At 37.2% G+C, this 21,244-nt stretch overlaps 1 protein-coding gene across 5 annotated transcripts in view; it reads right to left on the bottom strand.

The window, feature by feature from the left end:
* GRB14 (growth factor receptor bound protein 14) overlaps positions 1-21,244 on the bottom strand; it is a 122,997-nt gene that overhangs the window by 57,729 nt on the left and 44,024 nt on the right. The window contains exon 1 of one of the 5 annotated variants that reach the window (XM_047869141.1): positions 10,293-10,499. The exons of 3 other annotated variants lie outside the window; for them this stretch is intronic. In XM_047869141.1, coding sequence (XP_047725097.1) covers positions 10,293-10,355 — 63 coding nt within the window. In that variant the 5' untranslated portion in view covers positions 10,356-10,499. Of the gene's footprint in view, positions 1-10,292; positions 10,500-21,244 lie in introns of those variants that run through there. One more of the 5 variants, XM_047869142.1, reaches the window with a different exon arrangement.

Raw genomic sequence — 21,244 nt, 5'->3', positions numbered from 1 at the left:
ACACGATCACCTAACCATTTAGGAACCAGTTCAGCGACGAGTAACAGAACATCTACCCTACGAGGGTTTATTAACCAAACTGAGGCAGACGGTTCCAAGTTCCATGAGGCAGATCCATCAAGTCACCAGTGACTGAGCCAGGCTCCTTCCCTGAGTCCACAGTCCTCTAGGTCACAAGCTGGATCACACCCACCCACACCATCTCTGTAAAAACTCTGAACTTGTCTACATTTGTATGCGATTTCATCTCAGTGGGGAAATCACAGGGCCTGATTGGATAAACACATAAACGAATTCAGAGTTAAAGGACCTGTGTTGCTGGGGTGCCTGTGTGGCTCAGTCGGTTAAGTGTGCCAACTCTTGATTTTGGCTCAGGTCACGATCTCACGGTTCCTGAGATCAAGATCTGAGTCAGGCTGTGCACTGACAGCATGGAGCCTCCTTGGGATTCTCTCTCTCCTCCTCTGTCTGCCCCTCACCTGCTTGTGCACACACACTCTCTCATTCTCAAAATAAATAAACTTTTTTAAAAAATGGCCTGTGTTACTGGAGATACATGTAGAACTTCCAGAAGTTCTGGATATAAATTCAAAATATACGGATGAAGATGTATGATGTATGAATTTGTTTCCCATCCAGCATCAAGCCAAAGGGGCCCGGCGTGGAAATGCCCCAAAGTTGACATTGCAGGGGACTGAGCACTGCCACACCTGACAGATTAAAACAGTAACACTGTCACATCATGGCCTGGCCAGTCTCCCATCCAGGAGAAGAGACCCAGTGTGCAGGCCAAGGGGCACGCAGAAAGTCTCCCTGATACCCCTCTACCCTCTCTGAGACTCCAACTCTGTTCTTGACCCTTTCTAACCTTCTTCTCAGGCCAAGAGCCCTACAGGTTGCTCCTTCTCTTCTCCCTCATGGGTAGCCAGAAAGACTCAAGTGGGGGTTCAGTTTTGCGATTAAAAAACTGGAAGCCCTTTCAGTGTGCTCTGTTATGTGGCAGGGGGAAAAGGCAAAAGAAACAGCTCCGATTTCATTATAAAAGAAGGCAAACACTAAAAATAAAGTCTAAAGATGTCCTAAACCACGCACACACACATCTACATATGCATATATGCGTGTTATTTTAGGACCTAAATCCAATACGAATAAAGAGGGTCAAATCCCAAATCCCACACTAATGTTTCCAGTGACTTCATCAAAAGAGTGTTCTCGGAAGCCTCAGTGTTTTTAAAACTCATGTAATTCCTGTGAAGATGCCAGTGCTGACTAATTCGTCTTTGAAGTAAAAGAAAAACCTTCACAAGTGCTAATGCTTATTCATATTTAAAGCAGAAAACCACTGGTCATGCTTATGTTGGACAAAATGTTATTCCAGTATCTCGTTTCAGGGTTTAAGCAATCATTTATTCCCAGAATACCCATAAGACATGTCTAGGCAAAAAAGTGAAAAAACAGTTTCACACAGTGAGAAGGACAAGTTGGGGAGGGGTGGAAAAAGTGTTAAGAAAAGAAAGGGGGAAACATGAAGCGTAGAAAGAGAATGTTTATTAGTGCCCAGAACACTGGACTTTTTATTGCAATTCTTGGGTCGTCTGGCATCAGTTGAAGCACTTTCAGGAACTGCCTTATTTTACTAATTTTTAAAAGCACATCTCCTCACATTTAACTTGTCTGAAACTTGGATGTAACTTACCATCAGTGGTCTGTCATAGTTTCATTGGAAACATAGAACATAATGATGCTTCTTGTAACTTAAGGTGCCGTAGGATCAATGAAATATGCTATGCTGTCTTTCTGGGACATTTGGGAGATATTATTGTATAAGCTTATAATAGCACACAAAGTATCACTTTCTAGACTTAACACTCCCATGCTGTGTCAGCACTAGGAGCAAGTGATTTATAACCATTTTTGTAATTTTACCTTTCCTTCACTTTGCTAAATATTTATTTTATATCAGTAAAAACATGTATAAAGCACATTTGTGTACAAGAAATACAGCCAGTGCTGCTTGAATCATAAAATATGAAAGGTCAAGAGGACTCTTGGACAACATCCACTGACATCCTCTCATTTTACAAACAAAGAAGCCGAGACTGAAGAAGGTCTGACTTGCTTGGGATGCTAGCTGTTCCCCGGCACAGCCAGCCAGAGTCCCTTCTCTGGGCTCCGACCTGCCTCGGTTCTTGCCACTCTGCTCCTCCAACTTCCATGTGGCTGTAAGCCGCTGCTTCTACACGCCATCTCAGATAAAGTGTTAGATAACTAAAAACCACAATATAAAAATGCACGTATGTGCCAAAGCACCTTGCTTTTGGAATATCAAGACAGGTTGTTCCTTGTTTCACTTTTCTCCATATTAACTTGCCGGAAATCTGCATGTCCTGAAACAGCCAGCAGAGGGAGTCTTTACTTCTCAGCGTGTACAAATAGAGAAAATAACGATGTTTTGAAAATTACAACTTTAACATTCTTAACCCTGTGCAGGAACTATCATGATTACAAGCTTTTAAAATGTTTAAAGCTATTTTTAAATATTCTTAACAATTGGAATTTTTCAGATCAATCGTGTACATCCTAACTTCAATAAGGATTTTTTGGAATATATGTATACACACACACACACACACACACACACACACACACACACTGTATATCAAGTCACCTCAGCAAGAATCCTTCCTGGAACTCAAGCTGGAGTTAGTCTAGTACTTAGAATGGTAATTTCAAAACATTTCTTTGAATCTTGATAGAACTACCCAAACTAATTTATCTTCTCAAACTATAAAATCCCTGAAATTTTCACTAATATAACTGAATGTATACGTCTAACCGTACATGGCCGACTAGGAAGCGTTTATAATCACTTCCTAACAATGGTGTTTTTGCCAAAGATGATTTTTGAATTCCTCTTCTTTAGGAACAGTCTGAAGAGCAACCGTTTTTGATATCTTACAGGGGTAGAAAATCTTGACCCTACCCTCTCAGAGAGTTTAATATCTGAAATTACCAAAAGCCTTGCTTCTTTCTTCTGCCAAAAAGAGATTCTTATTTTCTAGACTTGGCTTCCGGTGCTGGGGAACAGTCAGGAGAGCCAGCCCTGAGACTGCCCCCACCCAGGCAAGGGTCTGAGACTATTAATGAGCCTATTTTTAATCTGCCTTCCTTGCCAAATGTGGACCAGGCACTGTGGTTCACAGAACAATGTGGGTCATGGCCCTCATTCATATGGAGGTTCAGTCCAGGTGTTCATGGTGATGGTGGACTTTGCAGTCCGCTCTGTGATCAGATCCTCAACCACCAGGTTACGAGTTAGATTCCTCATACTACAAATTGGCAAACTGCTGGCAAACTGATAGGGCTCAATTAATATAAGTGATTTTTATTGTAAATTTTTGAAAGCAAATAAGGCATTCAGTAAGTCTCAGAGGCTTCTCCAGTACTATTGAGCGCTGAGGAACTCTGACATAGGGTTTAGTTGCTACACCTTTAGGGCAAGATTGAGTACACAACCAGATAAAATGACAAGAGGAAGAAGAGAGATAGGCAGAAAGGTGAGACTGGTCCAACCAAAGGACTGCAAGAGAGGGCAGAGAGCTCTTAGCAGCAGATGGAAAAGGCCCCGCCGCAAGTGAGCCCACGCAGCTGGGAGAGGTGGCCTCCTGCATGCACGGAGCTGGCCTGGAACTCAGTCCTGCCTGGTCACGGACCAGACGTGTGCTGTGGGCAGCACTTACGCTGGCCAAGCCTCACACTCCTCGTCCCAAACTGGAATTGTCCACCAATCCTGTAGGGTTCTTATGAGGACTAAAGAGAATGTGTAATCAGTGCTGGACACGTTAGAGCTGTGTTCATTTTATGGGTGTGTGTCGAGGGCAGTGAGTGCACAGAGTTGCCCACAGCAGCAAGCTGGAGCTGGATAAAGGTAATGACGATGCAGGGTGGACTCTGAGTGGCTTTTCACAAGGTATGAAACCAGGGGAAAAGGAAGTGAATGCAACAGGGTCGCGAATGTAGAGAAGGAAATGCCAATAACAGGTGAGTATTCAAACAGTCCAATTCTATTTTTTCAAACGTTGTGTTTATTCAACTAACAGTAATTATATACCAATGTTGTACCTGCCCCATGTTGGGCACTTGAGTCCAGTGATGATCAAAAGTGACACTGCCTCTGCCATCATGTAGCTAACATTCCAGCAACATCACTTTTATCTACTGAGACAAATGTGTCTATATTAGGCACAATTTTACCGCTTTCAAATACATAACCCAGAAGTTCCTGCCTAATATTCCCCAGGACAGTGAAAAGAGAAATAATCGAACCTATCTAATTATATTTAAATCTATGGTCCCAGCTTAAAAATAAAAATTGTCAGCATATAATAGTTGGATTATTATTTTTTTAATTCAGTTACAGCCCACCTAAAGTTACAGTAAAAGAGCTGAGGGAACCAGCATGTGAAACACACATTGCCTTCCTCTCCCTGGCTGTAATATATCAAGGACAACTACTTTTTGTTTGATTCATTTACTACAAGGATAACTACCTTAATAGGACAGGGCACAAAACAATTTATGCTCATTGTAATAGCGAGATTTTAAACTGTTTATGAAACTAGTAAAACATGCCATTTCACAGATGGGGGTGGGGAAGAAACTCACATTTTTTCGAGCTTCTACTACATGTCAAGTATTTCTAAATATTTATCCAACTGCTCTGTGAGGAAACATCCTCATCCCCAGGACAGAGAAAATGATCCTCAGAAAAGTTTCAAGGAAGGCACCCAAAGTCGCACCACTGGTCAGTGACAGAGCTGAGCTCGAACTCAGAGCTGCCTGGCTCTAAAACACACCAACACTCTCTACTGTAGCTCACTTCCTGAAAACTCACTTCTCAGGAAAGGAAACATTTTGTGAAAACACAAAATCCATTTGTCTCTGTGGTACCCTTCCTAGGTGGATATGCAACAAAGGTACCCTGTATACAACAAAAAGGGCAGAAGAAAGGGTGAGGTTTAGCAAGAATGAGAACTCCGTGTAGACAGAAATAATACTGTACTGGTTACCACTTCACAACCTTACCTTCCAACCAAGGAAGCCAGCCGTCTGTGGGTCTCCATTACCCTCCCCTGCTCAGGAAATCTACTCTCTCCCCCACTTACTATACCTTCTACTACCCCCATACAAGTAACAGAATACATTTGTTCAAAAAGCATAACCATAGAGACAGGCGCCTGGCTGGCTCAGTCAGTGGAGCATGAGACTCTTGATCTCGGGGTTGTAAGTTTGAGCCCCATGTAGGGTGTAGGGATTATTAAAAATAAAATCTTTAGAACAAACAAACAAAAAAGCAAAGCCATATTTTGTACCTGAAAACACAATAAGAAAAATCCAAGGTAGAAATATTTATTGAATGTCTAATATGTTGGAGGCACTTGTGGTGGGGATAGCTAGCTGCCCACCAAGAATCACTGTTCCCCTCTCCCTTCCTGAAGAGTCCTGATTCTAACGAGAAGAACAGTGTGTGGAGCTCAAGGCCTCCACTTCTTGGCTCCCCCTGTATCCAGGACTGACCACATGACAGAATCTTGGCCAGTAAGATGAAGCAGAAGCTCCTGGTTACCTCAGGGTGGCAGTTAACATCTGACAGAGGAGGCCAGCACGCCCTTGGTGCTTCCCATTCTGTATGCCAGGAATGTGAGCAGGATGACTGGAGATTTGCATTCCTCTTTCCATAAAAGGAAAAGAGACCCACACTAAGGAAGATACAACAGAAAGCAAGAAGAAGTTTGGTTGCCTGAGGACATTGTGGGGCTGCTACATTAGTTTTAGACTGAGTCTTCTAGTAAAGTGAAAGAAAAATAAATCTCCTCCCCGTTTAATGCACTGTCATTTCAGTTTTCTGGGTATGTGAAATAGAAATTCAGCTCGTAACTGACAAAGCACTTTATTTAAGGAGTCTCTTAAATTTTTAAAATCTAGTGGTAACACAAAAACAAAAACAACAACAACAACAAATTTTGAAAAGCAGATAGTACAAGACCTATACATTAACACACACACACACACACACACACACACACACACACACACACACAGTAACACAGAGAACACTGAAAGTCAACTCTAAATAGCCAGAAAGCAGAAGATACATAACTGTGGATGGCTAATGAGACTTCAGTATCATAAAAGATGATACTAAAATTGATGTCACATGGCAGTACATACTGGATTGGGAAGTAAGCAACAAAGGCATGTCCACTGATCCTGAATCAAGACACCACCAAGATAGATGTGCTGAGAAAGTCTTAAAAGCTTGAGCTGGGACACAGACAACAAACAGCCTTTGGGAAAGCAAACAGAATCCTGGAGTTGTCTATAGGCCACGGAGCACAAAACTGGGGGCAGAAGTACAGAAGGACAAACATCAAACACTGTTTGGAGCACAAGGAAGAAAGCCATGTACTGAGTGGAGGCTTCACAGGAAGCTGGGGAAGAAGCCACGGGGCACACAAGCCCTGAAGCTCAGTGAATGCTACACACATTTGGGCTGATTCTGTATATATTTAAAAGTTTCTGGGCAAAATAGTGATATGATAATCTGTATTCTTTCACTTTTTACAAAACTATTTTTAGAAAGTCATAGCAATGATTCTAACTGTATGAGGAAGGAAATGAATATAACATAAACTATTCTCTTGTATAGACAGAGAATTGAATCTTTGGATAAATGGCGCTGCTCCATATTATACTCATGAATTTCAGATTTTCAAAAGGATTTGAATCTTAAGGAAAATATATTCAAGAAATTATCCCTTCTTTCTCTGAGACTTCAGAAGATGCTTTAGGATCTTGTGTGCTTACGAACATCTCATAATTGTGGTATGGATAAATAATGGAGAAATGCTTGTAAACATAATTCACAAAACTCTATAAATCTGATAGAGGCTTAGAACATGACTACCCATAAAATCAGAAAATGGACATCTGGCCTTCTGATCTTGAAGGATCTCTATAAAAAGAATAGGAATTTTATATTACACTTAATATATATTTTACAATGCTTGAGTCTTTTGTTAATTCTCTAGGACCTTAAAATAGTTTCTTGATGTACTGTACCAATCTAGAGCTCTGGGTATAAATGCTCATTCTCTCTCTCTCTCTCTCTCTCTCTCTCTCTCAGACACACACACACACACACACACACACACACACACACACTCTTTGCTGCTGACAATTGCTTTCTGAATAAAATGTTTTCTACACTAGAACATATGGGAGTTGGTGGAGGTGCAGAGGGAGATGAAAGGATTTGCCTAAGCTAATTCCAGACTACAAGTTGAATGGCAATTATACACCCCATAAGGCAATTTCATTAACATATTAATTTCAGGAGGTAACACATATCTAGGAGAAACACACTGAAGTCACAAGACCTAGATTCTATTTCTAGCTTTGCCATTGACCTTCTGAGTGACCTTGCATAAGTCACTCAACACCCAAGAGACTCAGACTTCTCTCATCAGAAAAAAAAAAGATATAACCTAGTAGTTCCCTGAGAAAAATGCTATGAGGTAAAATATTCATTCAGAGCATTTGGTGAGGATGTAACCATTTCTGAGAGATATGATGAACCCTTCTTCACTAGAACCTTGGTGAACCAGAATCAAGGAAATAAGACCCTAATAGAATTGGAGGACACAAAAAATATCTTTCCTAAAATTCACTTGATAGAGAATCTATCAAAAATCCCTGTCCCTCAAAGATCAAAGTGTATTTGATCTTCTACAAAAAAAAAAAAAAAAGACCCATACATACTGTGTTACGGGCCATGTTTAAAGTTCAAGTTCCCAGCCACTCTCAGGAGAATCTTAAGGCCATTTAGATCACATACACAGACTGATAACAAAATTATTCCCTAGTGCTATTAAGCATTTTCAGAAATGCTCTCAGCCTTTCAAATGATTAGGATTCCAACTGGCAAATTATTTTTCAAGAGCCACTCATTCAGGATGAGCAAACTTTACGGCAAACTTATGCAAAAGGCACTTGCTGCCTTGTTAGGAAAACAAGAAGCTGTCCCCCAAACACTCTGAGAAATGCTGGTACCAATTTGTAAGATCACCTTAAATTATGGTGAATATGGAAAATGACAAGTTAATTACAAGTATGGAATAATTTTCAATCTTGGGGAAAAAAAACTCATGGTGTAACCAGAGCAGATGGATGTTTTCTAGTCATAAAAATGCCCAATTCCTAAAGTAAGAGATGTTAAGATTTTCGGGATAGTCTTCTAGATAAGGGGCCTTCTAGGGGTTAAAATGCCAGGACAAAGAAATAGCGTAAGTACCTTCAGCAAATGGTGATGTCCTAAATTACGTGGAAATTTAATATGTGTACTAGCTGGAAAGGAATAACATGGACTTGGGCACAATTACTTATGTAATTATTATAATAAAAACCTGACAAGCAGCTTATTATAAGAGACCAAGAGAAATCACAATGATGTGACCATCGGCAGCTCAGACTTAACACCAATTATAATCACAGCTTTCCAGAATATTCTTGTTCTGCTATTTACCAGTCAGTACTGGATTTTCTAGCCGAGTTTTATTCATACGAAGTGCCCTGGATTAAGTGCTCAAAGTCCTTGAAAATGACAGCATCTTTTTCTAATGTTTTAATACTCTAAAAAAAAAAAATAAATGGTTTAAATATTTTAACTATGAAAATACAAAATATATTATTTGATTCACAGAATTACAGACACAGGTAAGACTGCAGAAAGCTTTTAATGAAAATCCTTCAGCTATTATGTTACAGGTGAAGAAGTAATGACCGTGAGCTTAAGTGACTTGCCCAAGGTCATGCAGCTAGTAAACAGACAGCTCAGGTAGTATGCTTCCTACCACACCAGCATGTCATCCAAAAGAACATGATGGAAGCTTCTTGGTATATCAATTGGATCAAGAACTCAGACATAAGAACACACATTTGATACATATTAGCATACTTTTCACATTCCAGTGAGTCAGGGAATCTATATATACAGTCACTATTAATGCTAAGTCTAAATCAAAATAAAGATTCAAGCTCAAAGCAAAGTATTTTCAATTAAATTTGCTCAAGATGAGAGAAAAAGACATGAAGAAAGATAAAGAACAAATGTTGGCAAAATTACCATATACAATTCCAATGCCAAATAAAATGTCCCTAGTGAATAAATGGTTGACTGTGTAAGAAAATAAACTGAAAACCTAAAAATTAAAAACAATAAAAAAGATACTTTTCTTTTTAAAAAAAAACACCTTAATTGTTACATTTGTCATATTTAAACAAATTAAACCATGACCTTTGACTTACGGAATACACTAATAGCTAACTGACAGTTAACTATTAAAAGTCAGGTACGGAAATAAACATTAGTTTCTAGCGTCACCAAAACCATTCAGAAAGCATATCGCCAAAAATGTGGGTTGGTGCTTTTGTTTTCTATACTGGAGATTTGATTCTTTAAGGATTTAAATGCATTGTTCTTATTTGGTGTATTTACCAGAAAAGTTTAGTATTATAAATACTACATCGCATGTTATACTTATCATTACCTTATAAAATACGATGCTGCAAGTAAGACATGGAAATAAACTTTACAAAAAACCAAAAGATACAATATTTTCATACACAGGATTGATTGCATTAATAATTAACAGAAACCTCTTTCACAAGGGAATATAATGGAAAGTTTTTCTTAAGCAAATAGGCAGCAACTCAATAGAAATTGGTAGAAACCAGAGGCTAATAAACCGGTGCCATATGGTTAAACAGTAAAACAATTATATAGTCCATTCAACAATGAAGATGGATGTATTATGAATTATAGGGAAACAAAGAAACTGCTTCTCAGTACACAAATACAAAACATAATAGCTAGCAGATTTTCTACTGAACTAAAGGCAAAGAGGCCTGAAGTTACAGAAGGAAAAAAAAAAAAGCAAAAGCTTCAAATACTCTCTAAATCACAATGCCCTGAAATCGAGACCAAACTGCTTTTCCATGGAGTTTGTTTTTTGTTTTTTTTTTTTTTTTTTTTACCACAGAGACATTCTAGCACAGCATTTTCCCCCTTTTGTCTAATTTCAATAATATACCCTTTAATTACCTCTAGCCTCAATGAATGACAATCTCTCTCAGGATATGTAACTAAAGTTTCCAACATATTAATAAACACACGGTAGCAGAAAGAAAGAAAAACAGCAAAACGAAAAAAAAAGGCAAAAGAAGTCACATACCCTTTTCTGTAGGACTATTGGCGTTATTGCAGGCAGAGTGACTCTTCTCGCACTCAGACTCATGCCTGCTCTTCGTAGAATGATCCCCTCTTGTAGATCATGGACGAAATGAAAGAAATCTTTTACAGTTACTACTGGGAATCTCAGCGCTCAGTGCAAAGAAACTAGGAAAGTAATAAATGTCACTCTGCTTATGTGATTCCAATCTACCCAAAGCCAATTAAGGATGGCCGTGGGACAGGACAAGGCAGCAACCAATCAAAGCCGGGAAAACTCCGCCTTTGTCCTTGGAAACACATTCTGATACTTTTGTTTATGATATTTAAAGAACCAGATTAACAGGCATCTAGTTCACTTAACTTTTTTTTCCAAAACAGTGCAATTTAATGCCATCTTTGTTGACTAAGCAGTTATGTCTTTAGTTTACTAAAACATTTCAACATATGGCAGATAAGAAACTGTTTACATTGGTCTATTTAAAGAACTTAAATATGCAGATGAACTTAATTTACTTGTGCAACTCATAAATTTGATAAATGGGTCGATTGCTACATATTATATAAAGCACAAAAAATCCTGAGGTTAGAATTGGTCCCAAAGTATTAATTTACGTGTTATATAAAAGGTTATTAATATTCATTGATGCATTTCATTTCTTTAACAGCTAAAATTTTTGTATTATGGGCTTTTCAACTATCCTTGAGGTTACACACTTAAGTATTTCTGTTAAATATTACCGTGACAATCAACCTAAAAATAATGCTAAATTTAAAAAGGGCATTAAACCACAATATATGAATTGCAAATGCTTATCAGTTTTTAAAAAGCACAGACCTGTGTAACCTAGCATATTTCATTCAATTAAAAGTATTTAAACAATAACCATTGCTCAATGCAAATTCAAAATTTTAACAGGCATTTTGCCTTTTTTCTTAAAATAATTGAAAAGTAGAACATCTGGGGGGATTGGAGGAGTGTCAAAGTAAAATCATTGGTGGCTAACAAGAACGTTTTCAATGAAGTCTAAATGAAGATTAAAAGAAACACTCAAAATGATAAAAAGTATCACAGTATTGAAACTAATCAGAGCTACTGTAATTATAAGATCCCTGCTGTACTGATGACTTAACAAGCATCTACTCTGTGTTCTTCAACTGTGACACACGGAATAACCCACTGTATTCGGTACAAGGGAAACTCCTTGTAATTGCTAGATTACAAGGTGGCTGTTGTATAGTAACAAGGCAAAATGGAAGATTCTAGGCATCTCAGACACAAACTTTCCATTTCATTATCTGGACTGCTACTAAGCAGGGTTCACTTTACTGCTTTATTTTGGGTGTGTTTTATATGCACAGTGATCTCCTGTTCCTGAAAAGAAAAAGAGACACTACAAACTCTAGGGTTCCCTACTTTGAATTTCAAAACCTACATAGATCCCTCACAATGGTAGCAAGGGAGGGAAATCCACTTAATATAAAAAGTCACAGGTGGATCTAATTTGGAGCATTCATTTGATCCTTATCCAATTAGGTTTATCGTGGCCTTTTAAAATAAAAAAATATCATTAAAAATCTAGTAATACTAGGATAGGAGTTACCATTTGTAAAGTGAAAGATTCTGGTTTAACCTTGAGTCACTTTTTGGCAGGCCAGCAGTAACAGAGCCCACAGTAACTACGTAATGTCAAGATTATTATCTATAGTATTTGGCTTTTTCTTTCTCCTTTTCTCAATTTAGTCTTTGAATATTGCAAAGATGTGTTATCTCTGGTCTCAAAAAAGGAATTCCACCATCATCAAAGCAGTTCATGTCCCTATATAATGAGGCAAAGTACCCACTATATGGTAGGCAGCGTGTTAGGTGGTAGGACCATATTGTTGAATAAGACATGGTCACTATCTCAAAGTGCGATAGAGATCATACATTTTTAAATTAAAATAAAATCATACCCAGTACTGGGTTAGGTGAGTCTAATGGTGATGAGACGTCAAGTATCAAGGATGCGCCAAGGTAGAAGAAACTATATGCATCATAGGTGAGATTACCACTTCGAGGAAGAAATGACATTTTCTTTGAAAAGTGATTAGGAGAAAAGAATACGTAGAACTTGATAGCTGATACGGATACAAAGTGAGGTTCTCAAAGCACAGTCTGCATTTTGAGGTCTAGGTGAGTGGGAAGTCAAAGATGCTGTTTCACTTGACACTATAGAGCTTTTTAAACACTAAAAAAATCCTTCAAGTCAAAATGATGTCCAGGATCTATATTTATTGCAGTGCAATATACCTATAAGGGCTTAAAAAAACACTTGACAGACAACTCGTGTGATAGGTCATCTCTTTGGAACACTCGAAAATTGAAGTTTAAAAAATTCCAGTGAAAACCATGAAGAGCAAAGTGTGGCATTTTGTGACTCTATGTTGCCAAAAAGGTCATTGTCTTTGAAAAATGAAACTTACATACACTTTTTCCTCGTCAATAGGCAAAAAGACTAATGAGATGACATTCACACTTAAGACAGGCAGAGTCTCCTTTTTCAGTGATCCTTTCCAAGTGTTCATATTGACTGTGTTTTATCTTACTTCTTACTTATTATAGACACTGACTCAAAATTTAACTTTAGCCTATGCCTTTTTTACCATTATTATAAATGACTTTCACACTCACTAACCTTGTCACCTGACCCTTAGTTTTTTTCAGCTTCTGCAAAATGAGGATAAAAACCCATGGCCAACAATTTTAGAACTGCTGTGAGGGTCAAGGAAACCAAGCTTGTGTGGGTCTGGAAGAGACCGAGGCAGCTGCTGAAAATGCTTTGCTGTCACAGAGAAAGGGGCCTAAGATGCCCCTTTTCCTTACACTGTGGCTCAGGTCCTTATTTCCAAAGCTGAAATTTGATAAAACAGGATTTTGAGCTTAATACAGCAGGATCCACAACGAAATATATAGGACAGCACTGCACATTACTTTGGTTCTTGCTCAGTATTTTGATAGCAATAGAGTACATTTTGCCCCTCAAAAGATGCATATCAAGGTTTCAATGTGGATTAAGAATACCAAAAAATAACTATTATTATGATTATTAATACAATATATGTGAGCACCTAATATGAACCAGGCACTGAGCTAGTTTTCATTGAATCCTTATAACAACTCTATGAGGTAGGCACTAGCTAGTCAATAGATGAGGAAACAAAGGCCAGAAGAACAGATAGCTAAGAAATGGTTTCAGATATAAGTACATATTGCAAAAGAACCCGCCCAGGTTCACAAAGTGCGTAAGTCAATGAGCCACGGTGAAACCCAGATCTGGTCTTCTCCAGGACACCCCACTATTCCACACTACAATATTCTTTCCCACATTGTACTATATAATTTGATATAATATTAGCATAAAATATCACCATACAGTCCTTGTTTCTGATGTACCTAAGCATGTGTTATCTTTACTAAGTCAATAAATATGTGTGAAGGGCCTTACTAGGTGTAAAATACTATGCTATTTGCTGTGGGGAATTCAAAGTTGATAGCTCCTGATTCCTGCTTACCAAAGGAGCTGACCCATGACAACATGTAAACCATCAGTCAGTGTAGTGTACAAGGTAGGATCGGAGCAGAAGAGGATTCTATACAGGTACCAGCCAACCTCTAGGTTCCCAGCCTTTCCGACTTCTCCCACTCAACATAAACAAAGCTTCCTGTAGCTAACAAAAGCACATTCTGTATGTCTACCTCTTTGTTCCTAACGTTTGCTCACTAAACCCCACCAATCTTTCAAGGCCCATGACGAGACATACCTCTTCAGAAAGTGTCACTGATCCTGTTCTTTCGAACATCTCTCTTTTTTTTCCCCCCACAAGTTTACCTTAGAATTGACCGGTGGAGAAGAAGGGAGACACAATACACACACATAAGTTACCTATTAAGGATTAGGAACTTTACATATGTTATTTTATTTTATTGTGACAACCCGGTAAAGCAAGTATTGTTTAATCCTGTTTTACAGATTCCAACCATATCCATCTTTTCCATCCTCTCTCTTTACCTTTTGTCATACACTAATTGAGTCAAGCTACTATTTCTTATGTGTGTGCACTCTCTATCATTTAGAATGTGGGCTCCTGGGAGGTAAGAACAGGTCTAATTTACCATCATGTTGACTTACCCAGTGGTTTTATACCAAAAAAATCAAATGCTATAAGCCAGAAGAATGGCTCTTGATTAGTAAGTGCTACAAATACTTCTTTGGCCAAGAAATCAACCAATCACCTGCTTTACACAAAACATAACTTGCTCTGCCCCTTCGTCTTCCCCCTCTACATTGTGCTATGGTTCCTCCCATTCTGGGGCAGCTCATTGCCTCTCCAGGTTCATCATCTCCCACAAAATCTCAGATCAATACTCACCCCTCCAAGAAGTCATTCCCCCATCTAAATTATACTACTCCTTATTTTGTACATTTAAAAAAACTTTTTTTAGTGTTTATTTCTGAGAGAGAGAGAGAGAGACGTTTATTCATTTTTGACACAGAGAGGGACAGAGAGACAGAGCATGAGTGGGGGAGGGGCAAAGAGACACAGAATCCGAAGCAAGCTCCAGGCTCTGAGCTGTCAGCACAGAGCCCAATGCCGGGGCTCAAACTCACGAACCACGAGATCATGACCTGAGCCAAAGTGGGATGCTTAACCAACTGAGCTACCCAGGCACCCCTGCACATTTTTAAAAATTAAACTTTTCTATTGCTCATGTCTTACTCTGCACAGACTAATCCATTGTTTTAATAGCTAATAAATCCTTCCATAGGCCGTGGTTTTCTGCCTAATGAAAATACAGTCCTTAAGGGTGGGGCCCAGTCTCTTATTTCTTCTGCTGCTCCCAGAATACCTAGCAGAGTGCGTTCTGTACACAGTAGGCATTATGTTCAGTCACAATCAATGTGGAAAGACTAGTCGCTCCGGTTACATAGTGGACAAGCCTCCTTTCTCGTCTTAACAATTGCTAGCCTTATGATTTATTCTGAACAAAAGCACACAGTCTTCTTCACAGGAACATTTGGATATTCTTTTGCTACCTGACATAGTTCTACTAGTGGTCAGTAACGTAAACACTACATTTAACTGCTGTCCTAAGAACACCAATTTCAGATAAATCTTAAAATGTTTTATGATAGCAATTAATGGTCTAGATATTTAGACATAAACTCAGTACCTCAAGTTCTACCAGCTTATCTTACTCTACTAAAGGGCTTTGCTTCCCTGTGTATGTGACATGGCATCGGGCTTCTCACTTGATGAGGCTGATCTGATCTACCTCTATCCTATTTCTCCCTCTACTCTGACAGCTATTTCCTTCTATCAGGAATGGCTAGGATTTCTCACTGATTTAAAATCTGATAGAAAATTTCTTCTTTAAAAGAAATTACTGGATGAGTTATAAGCCCTAGTGATTATAAATATTACCAAACCAAGTTTCATTCAAAGCATTTTAAAAGTGCCTATGCATTCTATAACTGACATAGTTTCTAGGAGCACTATGCCCGCCTACTAAGGGACTACGGTCTACAGGAGGGCAGATGGACACTTAAAAATAATTTCAATATAGTGTTAAGTTCTGTAAATGACTATAAATAAAGTGGTGGAACTATAAAAGTAAAAGAGCTTAACTTCACCATGAGACAGCAGACATGTTAACACTGAGTGAGAAAAAGATTCCAGAATGAAGGTAATTCCAGGTAAACAAAACATACACAAAGATGAATCTGGAGAAACATGGAGGGAAGAGCCAGACAAGAATGGTCACTCTATGTCACGTGGAAGAATCTGACTCTCATCCGCAAAGGTAGCAATATTTGCTAAGATGTGAATTTACCTCAGAGTAGAAGATGAAGTGTGCTATTTCTGAGAATCCTAACTAGAAGTTAGGAAAACAGTGAGACGGATCTAAGTGAGTTCAAGAGAGAAATGGAAATTACCAAATTAGAAAGGAGTCAAGATTTCAAAGATGACAAGGAGGTAAAAACAGCAGGATCAAGTGGCCAAATACATACAAAAGTCATTAATTGTTTCTTATATATGAGCTTACAATATAAGTTTTAATTAACAAAAGCATAGGCTATAAAAAAGATAAACATCCTGTCTATGCCCTTCGTATTTCATATATTTTAAGGTTTTCTGAAGAAAAATAGTCTTTGAAATTTTGGAGAGATAAGATCAAGAGCAAGCTGAAACAGAAAACCAGCACCTACCTCTCTTCATGCTCCCAAAACCTTAAATTGACAAGAAGAAGGAAGAGGAGCAAGAAAAAAAGAAGTATTTCCTTGGTAAGAAAAAAGAAATCCTATTTTTTTAAACGATTCTGGGATATAAGAAAGGTACTTCAATCGGCCGTGCATTAAAAGAATTTCTAGAAGCAGGGTGCCTGGGTGGCTCAGTCGGGTAAGCATCCGACTTCAGCTCAGGTCATGATCTTGCAGTTTGTGAGTTCGAGCCCCGTGTCGGGCTCTGTGCTGACAGCTCAGAGCCTGGAGCCTGCTTCAGATTCTGTCTCTCTCTCTCTCTCTCTCTCTCTCTCTCAAAAATAAATATAATTAAAAAAAATTTAATTTAAAATTAAAATATAATTAATTAATATAATTAAATATAATTAAATAAATTAATTAAATTTAAATTTAATTTAAATTAAAATTAAATATAATTTAAAAATATAATTAAATAAATTAATTAAATTTAAATTAAATTTAAATTAAAATTAAATATAATTAAAAATATATAATTTAAAAAGAAAAAGAATTTCTAGAAACTAGAAGGTCACTGGGATGAGAGTGATAAGAACACATGCAATTACAGCAGGAATTCATGTATCAGAGAAATGATGGTGAAGAAATTAAGTTTAGAGTGTATATATATATTTTTTTAAATAGAAGTTTATTATAAATACTACGTAAATACTGAAGAGTAAAGGAATGAAGAATCTGAGGCAACCAAAACTTCCCCAAAAAGAAAAAAAAAAAAAAGGAAACATCTAAATGAGTAATTCCACATTAATAAACAGACAACCAAGGATTACTAAACATTTGAAGAAAATAGACAACAGGGAAAAAGATAAAAATATGAACAAAAAAATAAACCCCTTCTCAAAATATCAGCAATAATTGAGAAGAAAATTAGAATTTTAAGTCTAATCAGACTCCTTAGATCAGGTGAAGATTCAAGGTGCTACACCACTGATAAAATAGAATGCTGTGTTAACAGGAGAGATCAAAGAACCACAGACCATTCCTAGATATTATAAATAGTATGGAAATACAGTAACATATTAATATAATAAAACTAAAAACTATTAAGTGGCATAGAAGATAAAGTTGAGAGAGAGTCTCCTATAATGTAAAGGTCAAAGAAAAGAAGAAAAAGGAAAAAACAAAACAAAACATCAAGGAACAACCCAGAAAGATAAACACAAATAAAATATGAGTCACAGAAAGAGTAAAAAAAAAAAAAGTGTAAGAAATAAGAAAAAGGCAGAAGTTCCCTGAGCTAATGAAAGTTATAAACAATTAAACTAAAAAGACCCATAGAAGGCTAAGTGATTTCAATGAAAAAGGAATCACGTTAGATAAATAGTGGGAAATGGGACAATTCCAAAGAGAAAAGATAAAATTCCTAATGCTTCCTGAGAGAAGAATTCATATTTACTTGCAGTTGTGAATATCAGACTGGTATCAGAACATAATCCTATTTATCATCAATATCCTCCATGAACATAAGCACAAAAATCCTCAAAAAAAATAATAAAAACCAGGGCACCTATAATCAGTGAAGTGCGTGACTCCTGATCTTGGGGTTGTGAGTTCGAGCCCCATGGTGTGTGCAGAGATAACTTAAAAAACAAATAAAGACTTTTTTTTTTTAAGGCAGAGAAAAATAATAAAAACCAAAGGAAGTCAGAAATCCATCTTTGCAGGGAACATCATGCCTCTGTAGCAGTGGAAATAATGAAATTAAGAAAATTTCAGGGGCACCTGCGTGGCTCAGTCAGTTAAGCGTCTGACTCTTGGTTTCAGCTCAGGTCATGATCTCCCAGTTCGTGAGTTTGAGTCTCATATTGGGCTCTGTGCTAACAGTGCAGAGCCTGCTTGGGATTTTCTCCCTCCCTCTCTCTCTGCCCCTCCCCCACTTGTGCATGTTCTCTCTCTCTCTCTCGCTCTCTCAAATTAAATAAACTTTAAAAAAATTATACTTTCCCATTTCCATTAACGTAGAAGAATTAAAGACTGAAAAAAAAATCATACACAGAAATGAAAAAGGTTCTTAGTTTAGTACTTGGACCTTGACTTTCCTTCTCATAAATATGTTCCAAGAACCACCCATTCCTTGAAGATGAACAATATAATGGAACCACTGCTGAATCCATACAAGCATCCTAATAATGGAGAGAAAGGAGAAAAGGTACAGGAAAAACAAATGGCAGAAGACTGCTTGCAAGAAAAGTTCTGCCAAATTTCAGATAAAACTTGAGAGCATAAATTTAAACCAAGAGTAAAAAGGAATGAAGCAAAATCATGTATGTTCACCCACAAACCAGAAAATTAAAAGCAACAGGGAATAAACACCACAACAATAAGAGGAGATGAAACATTGGCTGGCAGAGCTCAAGAGATTTAACTGCTATGTACTGAAATCTACAGTGAGATCAGAGGTAAGGTAAACAGATGACAGATACAAGAAGAGCAGCCAAAGAGAGAAGAGAAACTGTTTTAAATTTAAGAAGCATTAGAAACAGAGATCTAAAGACAAGTTAAGGAGATCTCCACACCTATAACTAGAATCTCCATAGAAGAAAATCAAAATCATCGAAAAGAATACATTCATGAAGATAAAATATAAGAAATGTTTTTTTAATAAAACACCTATTGAAAGGGCGTACTTCCCCCAAGAAACACCTTTTAACAGTAAACAGTAAGATACCTTATCAAAGTTACTGGACTTCAAATGTAAAGAATCCTTGGACATCAAGACAAAAAAAGCTCTAGTAGCTGTAAGGGGGGGATCCACCAGGTGAGTATTTATCCACAACAGCCAAAAACACGCTTAGGTGGACCCCACTGCCTCTGGTCACACCACTGGATAGAGTAATGCCTGTGAAATCCTTGAGCAGAGAAATATAAATGAGATTTTAAAATCTAGCCAAACTCATTCATTATAAAGGCAACAGCGAATGTTCAAAAGTTTTGAACATATGCAAACACATAAAATCGTGTTCCCATGGGATTTTGTTGAGGAATTTACTAGAAGATAAACTGTAGTCATCCAAGAGATGGCTGGAAAAATCAGAGTAAAAGGACTATAATAAATACCAAAACTACTTATGGGACTAAATCACTATGTCATTATGTTGCTATAATAAAATACAAGCAGTATAAGCCTTAATGCAGAAACCATAAAACAAACAAAAAAAAAGATGAAAGTCGAAGGAGGAAAAACATGGAATGTTACTCAGATCAAAAGATATTATTTAAAACTGATAAACCACAAAAGAATTTAAGTAAATTATTTTATAATGCTAAAATCAGCTGGTAGAAAAGGGAAGAGGAAGAGGAAAAATATTATGTTTATTATCGCTCCTTACAGAGGATTAATAAATAAATCCTTAAATAAATAAGAGGATTAAGGTTTTTTATGTTGTTGCAGTCATGACAACAGAAACATAAACCTTTCTAATTAAAAGAACACAATGCTAAAAAGGCAGAACACATTGTGAATTCTTTTCCAAAAGCTGTAAGTTTTAAAATATAATATAAAATAAAATAACAGTATTCATACTAAACTTTTATGTTATCTCAGTATTTAATACAGCCAAACTTACTCACTGAAAGGAAAAAAAACACTTTGCATTTGAATTATTAAGCAGATTCCACTCTATTCTGTGGGAGAAAGATCGGTATAACTAACTGAGTTTGAAAACAAAAGAATGGGTGGAGAGAAAGGGGAAAAAAGGAGAGAAGAAGGGGTGGAGAAAGAACACAGAGAGGCAGATAGGGAGGGAAGGAAAGAAAGAACACAGTGGTCGATATCATGCAAGACTGAACCCAGGACAGCACTAAAAAAGCAATGAAGATGACTTCATAATGCTGAATGATGTGAATCACAATAAAATATGTTGATTATATCTAACTGTCATATAATACACACTTGTAAAGCATACAGTAAAGGAACTATAAGGAAATCAGATAGAAACATTATTAACCAACCCTCTCAAACCATGAAGAACAAGCAGAATTTTTTTTTTTTTTAAGTAGGCTCCATGCCCAACGTGGGGCTTGAACAGTCACATGCTCTACCGACTGAGCCAGCCAGGTGCCCCAAAGAACAAGCAGATTAAAAAGTAGCTATAAATATAAAAAATAGAAATAGGCTAATATAATTAATAATATAGATTTGACTGTCACATATTGAATTCTCAGATTAAATCAGAGATTGTAACTTCTCTTTAAGAAAGTGATTTTAAAAATAAAAATTTGGTCACATTTTAGGTCACAGATAAAACCCCCCAAGATTTTAACACTGGAAAGAGTGCAGACAACAATTTCTGATCACAATACAGCAACATGAAAATTACTACTAAATCTGGGATTAGGGAGCATCTAAAAATTTTAAGACTCTTCACATAACTAAGAAATAACAGAAGTGGCAGAATATCTGTATAGTAGTAATAAGGAATACAATGGAAACACTATAAATCACATCTTATACTGCTAAAACGGTTCCCATATTGTAATTCACAGCCTTAAACAACATTTCTATCAATAAACAAGAATGGAAACAAATTCATTAGCATCCAAAAATTAGACTATATCATTAAATTAAACCTGAGCAAAGCAGAAGGAATAAACTAATAAAGACAAAGGGAGAAAGTAAACTGGTAGAACTAATAAACAAGATCTGTTCTTTGGG

Source organism: Prionailurus viverrinus, chromosome C1, assembly GCF_022837055.1.
Source record: "Prionailurus viverrinus isolate Anna chromosome C1, UM_Priviv_1.0, whole genome shotgun sequence".
NCBI lineage: Eukaryota > Metazoa > Chordata > Mammalia > Carnivora > Felidae > Prionailurus > Prionailurus viverrinus.
The sequence above is the reverse complement of the archived record's forward strand: the minus strand, read 5'-3'. Positions and strand labels throughout refer to the sequence as shown.